The 12,500-nt window shown below is 39.4% G+C and overlaps 2 protein-coding genes across 3 annotated transcripts in view; one reads left to right on the top strand and one right to left on the bottom strand.

The window, feature by feature from the left end:
• The window catches only part of LOC143299524 (dual serine/threonine and tyrosine protein kinase-like), a 40,752-nt gene extending 32,519 nt beyond the window's left edge, over positions 1–8,233 (bottom strand). Inside the window, exons 1-3 of one of the 2 annotated variants that reach the window (XM_076612790.1) lie at positions 7,958–8,233; positions 7,605–7,706; positions 145–674 (exon numbers count right to left, since the gene is read on the bottom strand). In XM_076612790.1, the coding sequence (XP_076468905.1) occupies positions 145–674; positions 7,605–7,706; positions 7,958–8,081 (756 nt within the window). In that variant the 5' untranslated portion in view covers positions 8,082–8,233. The remainder of the gene's footprint in view (positions 1–144; positions 675–7,604; positions 7,707–7,957) is intronic. The other variant, XM_076612792.1, reaches the window with a different exon arrangement.
• An 81-nt stretch (positions 8,234–8,314) lies between these two features.
• LOC143299852 (protein O-linked-mannose beta-1,2-N-acetylglucosaminyltransferase 1-like) overlaps positions 8,315–12,500 on the top strand; it is a 47,551-nt gene continuing 43,365 nt past the window's right edge. Inside the window, exons 1-2 of the mRNA XM_076613343.1 lie at positions 8,315–8,349; positions 12,258–12,464. Of these exons, the coding sequence (XP_076469458.1) occupies positions 12,359–12,464 (106 nt within the window). The 5' untranslated portion in view covers positions 8,315–8,349; positions 12,258–12,358. The remainder of the gene's footprint in view (positions 8,350–12,257; positions 12,465–12,500) is intronic.

Here is a 12,500-nt window from a genome sequence, read left to right as displayed (position 1 = left end):
CTACATGGAGGGTAAAAATGGTCAATGCATGTAAAAACCCACTCATGTACACGAGTGAACGTGGGAGTTGCAGCCCACGAATGAAGGAGAAGAAGATGATTATAAGAAATGACTATAAATACAAAAACAACCGACTCAACCGACCTTATCGTAGAGCTGGTCGCTGGCCAGCCCGTAGACAAGGATGGCTGGCGACTGGCCTATGGACTTCTGGACGGTGTCCTCCGACATCCCCTCGGGCCCAGAAGGCGCCACCACCACGTGCGTGCCGTAGCGCAGCAGTGCGTGGCTCTGCTTCACCTCCAGGCAGGCGATGCCGCGTGCGTAGTCGCCCCCTGACCCCATGTCGCTCTCCGACACTGCCAGGTCGCCCCGCGGGACGGTCTTCCAGGGGCCATTGTCCGCCTCCAGTGTGTCAACGAGGTCATATTCCTCGGGGAGGGTGAGGCTGACCGAGGGGGTGTTGCCATGCTTGAAGCACACCATCCGCTGACGGGCCTCGGTGCTGGCGTCGTCCTCATGGCAGTGCAGCACCGTTTTGTTGAATAGCTCGTTGACGATGCGTGACTTGGTGTAGGCATTCTGGCCAAAGACGACGATGGCCGGGGGTTTCTCAATGATCTGCACGATCTCTGACTCCTCCTCCTTCAGCAGCTCCGCTGTTATGAGCTGGGCTGGGAAACGAAGAAAGAGAATTAATGCACACAGCGCCGATAAGCTACTTTCATATTCACAATTTTTAGACTCTGTTTTCATTGTAAAAGATAAATATGATTCTGAATACATACAATACCAAATAAATAGTTAAAAACAAAAAAAAAAAAAAAAAAAAAAAAACTAAATACACACACACACACACACAGAACACCTCTCATTCTACATATTCAGAATAAAGGCTAAGAAACCTACAAACTGACCAATTACATGATCAACTTGAGAGAGAGAGAGAGAGAGAGAGAGAGAGAGAGAGAGAGAGAGAGAGACAATGAGACAGAGAGAGAGAGGTTGTTTTGAACTGCTAAGTAATGATCTCAGCTATGAAACAAAAGTTTCATTCACTTTGATTTCCCTTCCCTCAAGGCAAAGCTTAACTCTCTCCATACGAACGGCGAAAGAGACGACATTAACAGCGTTTCACCCCAATCACCATCATCAAAATATTGCAAGTGGAAGGCTCTTATACTGAAGAGGTGAATGTTGACAAAGAATACCACAATTCTGACGACAGAAGCTAAAGGTTGGGTCATTCAGACACCCACTGGACATCCGAGGGGTCTGTGTAGAGGAGAAGAGAGGACTGTCCGTACTGAGTGAGTTAAAGAAACTTTGAATGCATAGAAATCCCAGCGTTGACCTTGGTGGAGGGAGGGAGAGAGAGAGCGAGCGAGAGAGAGGTTGTCTAGTACTGCTAGGTAGTTATCTCAGCTGTGATTCCCCTCGCTAAAAGCAGCTAGGCATGGAAATTTCAGCAGCACTTTCAAACTAGTCAAAGATACAAGCATATATATATCCATGAAGTGGATATAATATTATATGCTTCTGAGAGAACCTCAAACTGGAGCTACAGAAGGCAGTTTCAGTTTTAAGGAGGTGTCAAAACATGCGAACTGAATCATACACACTGGACCACATCTGCTTTGAAATATAAAACACACATGCTGTGTTGATGTATACTTGTTTGTGGTTTTATAATCAGCCATATGTTTAAGTGCTTCTCTCTGCCATTCTCACACTGCTTTGAACTCATCTGGTCTGGAACTGTTGGAAATCAGATCACAGACCAGCTGTTCCATTCCATTATTGAGCTGGCACCGGAATTGCAGAATGGACGCTATGCCCTTAACCCCTTCACTGATACACTGAGGTCAGTTGGATAAGAATCTTAAGTTCAATACGTGCGCTTTGTATACTTATAATATAACTGTGTTGTAAGTCGTGTGATTGGTTTTGCTGAATAAAAGTAATGCAGTCCTAAATCTGAATACAGAACAATGACTGATTTCATGGCCTGTAAATTCAGTCTTAAATCTCCGTGAGGTGACAGCCCTTCACTGTATGTGTTGAGCATTTCCATCAGTAGGAGTGAAGTGGTTAATTCAAGTTGAAATCACGCACAGCTTTGTCAGCAGTAGGTGGCACTGAGTCATGTTGTTCTTTCAGAATAGAACAGAATATGCCTTTATTTCCAAGTGTACTGGGGTCACAAGGAATATTTTGTGGGAATTTTGCTAAATCTGACACTGGCACAAACAAGGGTTGGTTTGTAACGAAAGGGAGAGAGAGAGACAGAGAGTAAAGGGGGTGGGGGTGGGGGTGTGGGTGTGGGGTGTGGGGGGTGTTACAGTTGTAATACACTAACATTTTACAGACAAAACTGCAAGAACAATAATGATAATAATAATTCAAAGACTAGTAACAGAACAATTAAGTAACAACTGAAAAAATAAGTGTTTTTACAAAAGACATTGTACTGAGTATTAACTGATTGCTATGGATACTCACATAAAATAATCACATAATATCTATCCTCAGTTAGAGACTCTAACCACAAATTACATAACCTCTCGCCCCCCCCCCTCCCCCAGCCCTCCCTCTCTCTCACTATGTATGCTATAAGTATATGTGCATCCAATTAGAAGGCCTTTGGAATATTCGGCAAAATGCATAGTATAACCCTAGGTTGTGTTTACACATGAGACTGACCTTATCAGAATCATTTGTATTAAAAGAAAAAAAAAAAGATTCTAATTGTACAACTTTGACCAGATTCTCTGAAATAAAGAGACGTCAAATGTCTAGGGAGAAAAAGACTATCTGCTACCACATCACACCTCCTATCATTTCCACGTATTGTCTGATCTTGCACTCTGGAGCATAATTGTGTAGTGTGTGTGTGTGTGTGTGTGTGTGTGTGTGTGTGTGTGTGTGTGTGTATGTATAAAAGGCAAAATAACTTGGACACACACACACACACACACACACATGTGCACACACACAAAGACACCATTGTTCCCTTGTCCACTTTTGTTTGAAATTAGACACCACAGATGTGTTTAGTAATCAGTTTCTTTGTGCTTTGTTTCTGTGACTGCGAGTGTTAACTGCAGCATAACTCATTCACTGTGACTGTGTTCGGAAAGGTTAATAAACCGGAGACTCACACTTACAACCATCTGGCTGATAGATTGTGATAAGGCACACACACACACTCTCTCTCTCTTTCTCTCTTTCTACCACTGAATTCATATCACTACAGACACAGAAAAACAACACGGTGAGAGACTGCATCACATATATGTAGAAAATCAGCATTCATAACAACAGCCAAGACCTTATTCAAGGTCAAAACCCAATGCAAAGACAATCGTAAATTGTGATTCATTCAAAAGATAATACATTAAAACATACTCTTGTTTTTTGTGGGTTTTTTTTTGCTATTAAGTTTTGATTACCAGTAAAAAATTAAAACAAAAAACAAACAAAAAAAACCCCACCCCCCAAAAAAACAACAGAACGCACATAAAAAAAGAAGAAGAAAAAAAAAGAAAAGAAAATTATTCTGAGGATTATCATAATGTATGGAAAACAAGACTGCTTTCCTTTTTCATGAACCCAAGTCCAGATTACTAGTAACAAAGTAACATTATCACTATACAGGAATAAAAATATTAAATGATTATTTGTAATATTTCAAGGGAGTTGAAACTCTTCTTCTTCTTCTGCGTTCACTCGTATGCACACGAGTGGGCTTTTACGTGTATGACCGTTTTTACCCCGCCATGTAGGCAGCCATACTCCATTTTCGGGGGTGTGCATGCTGGGTATGTTCTTGTTTCCATAACCCACCGAACGCTGACATGGATTACAGGATCTTTAACGTGCGTATTTGATCTGCTGTTTGCATATACACACGAAGGGGGTTCAGGCACTAGCATGTCTGCACATATGTTGAGCTGGGAGATCGTAAAAATCTCCACCCTTTACCCACCAGGCGCCGTCACCGTGATTCGAACCCGGGACCCTCAGATTGACAGTCCAACGCTTTAACCACTCAGCTATTGTGCCCGTCAAAGGAGTTGAAACAAATCATGTTATTTACAGCCCCACTGACTACAAAGGGGTCATCACAGGGTTGAATACAGGTCAGTTCTTAAAAACATTCAAAGGAGATTGGAATCATTTGTGATAAGGGCTATCACACCTGTTTACATACTTTCTCCTTGACCTGTCAAGGGCACAGGCCTATGAATATTGTACTGATCAAAATTAATAATGAATTCCAGCCAATTTTTCTGTGAATGTATATTTGATGCTCTTTCAATTTTTTTAAATATATCTTTTTAGTGCTTTTTGTGTACAGATGTGCAGTGTAGGTATGAGTGTGAGCGGCCATACTTTTTGTCCCTATGTATCATACTACCAATATGTGCTAAAAAAATCTTCCAAATGTGGTGTATCTGCATGTATTTGTTAGCCTTGTAAAATTTTTAATGAAACAATTATTTAAAAAAAAAAAAAAAAAAAAAAAAAAAAAATCAGCCAAAATAACAAAGGGCAGGTTAGAAGAAGGATGGGGAAATGGGGAGAGGAGGAAAAAGGGGTTTGAATTAAAAAGAAAAAAAACACAAATAAACGAAAAAGAACAAACAAAAACAATAAAAAAAATTATTAAAAAATTAAAAAAACAAATTTGGAAAACATTTTCCAAGCACAAGCTGTGCAGAATGAATTCAAGCACCACTCAAGTACTAAGTATGTGAAAGCATCAGGGATGCAGGGGTACAATACGCTTGCTGGTAAAATCGAATACTTGTACACCCTGACAATGGTTTGAGACAGATAAAAGTATCTGTTTGCAGTCTTCTGCCTGTGCAGATCTTATGCATGAATTTAGAACTGAACGTAAGAACATGGGAAGCATTTTACTGGTCAGACATACCAGGCATGACTTTATATGTTTATGCTTGAGAAGAGACAGAGAGAGAGAGAGAGAGAGAGAGAGAGAGAGAGAGAGAGGGAAAGAGGCTTGACAAGGGGTGACAATGGTAATTTCATAAATAACAGACAGAAAATATTTGGTAAAGTAACAAGCCACTGCCAATTAGAACATACCCATCCTTCAATAATATTTCTCAAACTGGCACAATGTGTGTGTGTGTGTGTGTGTGTGTGTGTGTGTGTGTGTGTGTGTGTGTGTGTGTGTGTGTGTGTGTGTGACTGTGTGTATGCATGCATGTGTATGTTCAATTCTTTTGAGACTATCCACCTCATATCTTCTTGTTCTCTCTCTTACCACCTCTCCCTCTTTCTCTGTGTGTGTGTGTGTGTGTGTGTGTGTGCGTGCGTGCGTGTGTGCATGCGTGTGTGTGTGCATACGTGTGTGCGACAACCAAGCTGTGATAACAAACATATATTCCAATTCCAATGTAACCAAAAAATAAACAAAAATCTAATTGTAATACTGTTTACTTAAATAAATACACTGCTTCGTTTGACTGCCCAGGATAAATCAAAGCCTGCTAGGGAAGAGTGGCTGGCAGGTGGGAGGAAAATTTATCCATACACTTGGCAGGCAAAACCTGAGCTTTGCTTGGCAGAAGCATATAGGCGGCAAAAAGGTGTTCGCTAATGTAATGCAGTCAAACTTTCATGTTAATTGTTATTACACTGTACTTTAATTTCTCTTGTTGAAATAATAAAGTATTCTGTACTCCCTATGCAAGATCTCACATCCTTGATTATGTCTCCAAAAATGCCTTCCCTTTTACAGTGTACAGTTACAGTTCTGCGTCAGAACCTTCCGGGTGCGGACTGGCCTGACCAGTCATCTGCGCACCCACAGAGCCCAACCCACCCACCCCCAGGATGACTAGATGGTCCTTGTCGATCCCGACGGAAGAACCACACAGTTACACTCACTGCAACATCCCCCCAACTCCAAGACAATTCTTTTGTATTTACTGTATTCCTATTCATATAAGTTTACACGCATAATTACACAACATCCTTATATCAAATTACTGCAATTCTTGTAATACAGACATTGTACATTATAATAATGAAAACAAACCATATGCTATAAAATTTGAAAAAAAAAGAAGAAAAAAGAAGAAAAGAACAAATGACATACATGTATACAATGTACACATACACACATATGTACAGACACAATACACAGTGATATTCCCAGTTATTTTTACCATGAAGCTGAAATGAGTAAAAACTGACCAAGTTTACATGTTTGTTATTCACTCATTTTCAAAATTCACAATTTTCATATAACCATCAGGTAGTGATCACTATTTCACTATGGTGATTAATGTGTGACCTAAAAATATTACCTATTCATACAACTTTTTAAAAGGATTGTGCCAAAATGTGTGTGCTGTTGTTGTTGTTGTTGCTGTTGATATGACACAGATCTAAAAAAAAAAAAAGTGTGGTGATTTGTTGTCATTTTTTTTATGAAGAAAATATGATCAGTTAATGGAATAAAATTATTTCTAGCATTGGTATTATCACTAGATCTATACCAAATGAATCCCTTAACACCCCTTCCCTTTGCCTTTGCTTCCAAATAAGCCTAAAAAAACAAAAAAAAACAAAAACAACAACAAAAAAAATTAAAAAAAATAAATAAAAAGGGGTGGGGTGAGGGGGGGGTTGAAGGCAGGTTGACCAAATTCACAGGCATTTTCCACACTGAAAAATGTGATTGTGTTTTCCTGATGCACCCTATTTGCCAAACAGTAAAGTAATTGTAGTGAACTTTATTTGAAAAGTATTTCTGCATTGAAAACAACAACAACAACAGAAGTAAAGGCAATGGGAAACTCCTACAGCTAAGTGGAAACCAGACAGAACCAACACATGCAAACAACAAAACAAAACAAACAAAAAATATATAATGCATGCAAAAACTAAACAAATAGCATAGCACACACATGCACACATAATACATGCACATTCCATCTGCACAACTACACATGCAAACACACACACACACACACACACACACACACACACACACACACACAAACTCCATCAACCCATGCTGATATTTCTTGAAAACCCCTTACCGCCTTCACCCAAATCTCCCAGTCAACCAAAACTGCACATGTGATATCAATATAGATGTGTGTGTATGTGTGTTTGTGTGTGTGTGTGTGTGTGTGTGTGAAGAAAGAGAGTGTGTGTGCTGAACTATAAATTATTATTAGTTTTTTTTCATGGCTCTCTTCTTGTTATTCACTGATAGCCTATACGAAAAAGGTGGACCACTTGTTCACGCTTGACTGCATAAGCAAGAAACTGTAAATCAGCAGACCACACAGACACACACCAGCCTGCAGAACATAAGCGCCAACCAGTGCAAGTGCTGTTTCTCTGCAAATAGCAGGAAAGTTCAGTTGGGGTTTTTTTGTTTGTTTTTTCAAAGCAAAGTCACATCTCAGGAGCTTTTCTGGGAATTTCAGGGAAATATACAAGGAGTTTGTGGAATATAGGAAAACGACACCAACATAATGCATGTGTACATTTTCATCAGTATAATCAAAACTATCTATATGTATATGTATACAGAATGGGGTAACTAGATCAGGCACTTTGTGGGGAATGGGTAGTGGGGGAACTGCGGCCTTCCGCTGAAATGTTGCTTTCCAGGCCATTGCTTTGCCTCTGCTTGCGTTGAACGGCAAGACTGGCACCTGATGACATCAAAGTTCAAGACCGTTAGACTTCGATACATAGTGTATGTACAGATATTGATCAGCTGTTATGCTCTCAAGTGTCATGACCAGTTTACACACACCAACATACAATGTGAGAACACACGCACATGCACAATGTTTACACGCACATTCGAGTACATAAATGAATTTTACTATATCAAAATAAAGTACAAACGATACTATGATTTAACAGATGAGCATGAACGATCAACTGGCAGACTACTCACTCCCGTCAAAGTTGCCAGAGTAGTTGATGTCATCAAAACATCTCTTCGTTTCCTCAAAGATCTGTCGAAGGCGGTGCGAGTGGCCACAGAATTTGTGGAGCTCATTTGCCAGATTCACAGGCATTTTCGCTGACAAATAACAAGCGACACAGTACTGACGATTCTGAATCTTCACATATTGTAACTGAAAAACTGTACAACACTTTTGGATGTCAGCAAGACACTGGTAATGTCCCACTTCAAGACACTGATTCGTCTGTCGACCACATCTCTGTTCGTTGCACTGCAAAGACTTCGGATAAATATAGCCTTTCACCTGACTCGCGCAGTAGAATAAGACGCGCGAAACCGGAAGTTGTCAATGGGATCCTGAGTCGTCTGCATCCTGCAAGGTACTATTTGACCTTTTTTTGGATCAATTTTTGAATTATTTCATCTTCTTATGAGTGGTTATTAAAACGGTTTATACATTCACATGTATATTTCATCGTCTGAACTCTTGTAAGACAAATCTTGCAGTTTATGTTGGACACGCCCTCGGAAAAATCGAAGGCTTTTGCCATTTTATGTTCGTCATTAATTTTCTGTTTTCTCTGGATTCCACTCGGACTGTTTTAACTTGCAATGTAACTGTAACGTCTTTTTCCAGCATAATGACAGTTTGTTGTCGTGGTTTGTGTACACTGGCGATTTTGTGTTCTCCCACGAACTGTGTCATGGATAACGGGGTTAATCCAGGAACGTAATTCAACGTATCCTTGTGATTATCAGATTCTGCTGTGTGTAGAATCGGAATCGGAACGTTCATTGTTTGATCTGCCTCGCATGCGTAAGCACGATAGATTTTAAGCATTTGTACAGGAGCAGCAGAAGAAACCTAACAGGTCAGAGTTAATCAAATCTGGAAGTTTTTGCAAGTTAAAGCTGTTACTTTGGTATGAATTATAATCATCATCTTGGCTGTAAGTGTAACCTGAAACTGGACCTGTATTTAAAAGTAAACAGTTGTAAATAATACAAAATTATAAATGTTGAAGGGAGCATATTAATTGTAGCCTTACAAAAGTTACTTCAAACAAGTGAAAATATTTGTATGAAATTATTTGTATGCTTTCATACCCATGAATTGGATGATTGTAACGTAACCAGCATTATATATATGTACAAATAACATATCAGTCTTACATTTTCTGCTTTATCTTATAAGTTATATGTTTGTCCATAAGACTCACTTCACTAAGAGACAGAATCACAGATAAAAATTGTCTGGATGTGTATAATGATAATGATAATAATAATATTAATAATAATAATAATAATAAAATGGACATTTGTTGAGCGCTTTCCTCCCTTAAAGAGAGCTCAAAATGCTTTACAGTAAACATTAAACACACACACACACACACACACACACACACACACACATGCATGTGCAATAACTCACAAAAGAAAGATGAAAAATAATGATTTAGCGCACAATAATATAAAACAGATTCAGAGACTATGTGTATTACATATTTACAACCCCCCCCCCCCACACACACACACACACACAGCCTCTGACTTAAGTTGTGTTCCTTGTGAATGGAAAGAGTTACCACTCTTTACTATTTGTTAATCATTTCATCTCCTGGCCTCATTGTTTGTTAATTTCCAGTTGAAAAACCACCGAGGCAATCATGTCTATTGTCCATGTGTTCTGTGTGGCTTGTTCAGGATTAAAGAGGCAGTGCCAGTCTTGAATAAAAACTTATTTGTGTTTGCACATTTCTTCTGTCTTTGCTGCTGTGTGTACATGTCAGATGACATGTAAGGACAGGTCCGGCGCTTCCTTTTTTTGAGGAAGTGTCTGGGTTTGTTCCAGTGTACCTTTTATTTACATGTGTGCTAGCTGAATCGGTAGCGTAAGCAGCACTGACTTGAAGTTGTGTACCTTGTGAATGGAGAGAGTTACCACTCTTTACTGTTGCTATGTTAGGTCACAAAATGAAAATTATTTGGAATAATTATGATTTTATTTATGTATTTATTTAGTCATTTATTAATTTATTTATCTATCAGTTTATTTATTTATTAATTTATTTATTTAATTCTAAGGAGTGAGGATTAGGATGGTGACAGATGAATGGTCAGTTACATATGAGGCTTTATATGACATGGCTGCATTCTTTTATTTCAAGGATTTTTTTTTTTGATAATTTATAGCCAAGTGTCATCCAGGCTCAGGAGATCTGTACAGATTCTTGTGTTTGGGAATTATCTGTGAAGCGTGGACCAGGTTTTCCCATTTTATCCTGCAGCAGACTCAGTCAATAACTCATGTGGGTTGGAACCAGCCAGTGGATGAAACACTGCACAGTGGTATATAACATATTCTAATGCCTGGGGATCGAACTTGTACACAAGGACAGCAGTTGTCTTGTCTTCTTTTCCATAGCAACTGCTGTATAATGAGTTTCAGTTTCAGTTTCTCAAGGAGGTATCAATGCATCAATGCATTCATACAATAATTATGCTACACCACATCTGCTACAGAGCTAGTCAGATGCCTGATCAGCAGCATAACCCAACGTGCTTAGTCAGGCCTCTAGTGCATGCATATGCCTCACGTCAGAAGTAAGACTTATGGACACAGATCGTTTTCTTTTCAATCACCAAAGACGTGGAACAAGCTCCCTGATAACCTCCGTCATTCTGATTCCCTCGCATCTTTTAAATCTCGTCTCAAAACTCACCTTTTCCCTCAGCAGTAAGTTCAATTGTGGCAGGTCCACTTCCTTTGCATTAGCTGTGCTTGACTATGTATGTATACATATGTATGTGTACATAACTACATGCATGTATATGAATGTGTATTGTGTGTGCGTGCGTTTATGTAAGTTTGTGCCTGCCTATGTGTGCGTATGTGTTAGGGTAGCTGTTAGATACACATGTATTGTTAAAATGTATGTATGCAGTGTGTGTGAGTGTGTGTGTGTGTGTGTGTGTGTGTGTGTGTGTGTGTGTGTAGTCTTATTTTGGTGTGTGTATGTAACATAGATGTAATGTTTTATGTTAACAAAGTGTTTTTGTACAGCACCTAGAGCAGATTTCTGGATAGTGTGCTATATAAGTATCCATTATTATTATTATTATTATTATTATGCATATATATACCTGTGTTCCTATCACAGTGGATTTCTTCCACATAATTTTCCCAGAGGACAACACTTATGTTGCCAGTGGATACTGTACTTATCAGCTTGGTTCATTGTTGCTTCTGAATGACTAGACACTCAGTTTGATTTTCCAGTCAGACCTGGGAGAAAGGGCAAGACTGGGATTCGAACCCAGACCCTCATGGACACAGTATTGGCAGATTAGCATCCAGAAACCATTCTGCCACATTTTTCCTGCTTCCACTGCTGTGAATTCACGTGACTGTGGTTTCTGTTTCGCTTTTATATGTTGTTATGGGAATCTTAGTGTACAGAATATGCTGCAAAAGATCATGGTTGTGTACAGCAATTATTACAACAGATTATTGTCAATTCAGCTATGTGTGTTTGTCAAGTCAAGTCAAACTGATCTTTATTGAGGGTAAAAGAATAAACTTGATTAACTTTTTTACATCCTGCCGTGTGTTTAGTTATAGTTATGTATTCTTCTTTTTTTTTTTTTTATTTTTTTTTAATATTTTATTTAGTATTTCATGCCTATCATCATACTGTGGTTACTGCATTTATGTGACTGTGGTTTTTGTATGTGTGGTTCTTCTTCTTCTTCGTTCGTGGGCTGCAGCTCCCACGTTCACTCATATGCACATGAGTGGGCTTTTACGTGTATGACTCTTTTTACCCCGCCATGTAGGCAGCCATACTCCGCTTTCGGGGGTGTGCATGCTGGGTATGTTCTTGTTTCCATAACCCACCGAACGCTGACATGGATTACAGGATCTTTAACGTGCGTATTTGATCTTCTGCTTGCATATACACACGAACGGGTTCAGGCACTAGCAGGTCTGCACATGTGTTGATCTGGGAGATCGTAAAAATCTCCACCCTTCATCCACCAGGTGCCGTCACCGTAATTCAAACCCGGGACCCTCAGATTGACAGTCCAACGCTTTAACCACTCGGCTATTGCGCCCGTCATATGTGTGGTTTATTTCAGATTAACATTTTGATATTTCATGTCTTTCTGTTATCGTATTGGAATGACTGCGATTCTCATATATTGTTTATGTGTTTTACACCAGAAATTGATTTCTCTTATTGGAGAGGTGATTTATAGATAAAGTATTATGTATTCTGTGTTTCAGATTTTTGCAGTGAGGTATTAATAATCAGCAGCGATGCCATCCCCATTGGTTCCTGTTTGTGCCATTTGGGCCTGAAGCAGGCGTACACTGGCCGTGTGTGAATGATCAGTAGTGCCCAGCATCTTTTCTTGCCACACAATTGTCGTTCCGCTGGAGAAGGGAAAATGTTTCGTGCCTTAAGGAGACTGCTTGTCAAGAGGTTTGGAGGTAATGATTATGATGCTGCTGCTGCTACTGCTACTA

The sequence above is a fragment of the Babylonia areolata genome, chromosome 25 (genome assembly GCF_041734735.1).
Source record: "Babylonia areolata isolate BAREFJ2019XMU chromosome 25, ASM4173473v1, whole genome shotgun sequence".
Taxonomy (NCBI): Eukaryota; Metazoa; Mollusca; class Gastropoda; order Neogastropoda; family Buccinidae; genus Babylonia; species Babylonia areolata.
Note: the sequence above shows the minus strand (reverse complement) of the source record. Positions and strands in the feature narration are given on the sequence as shown.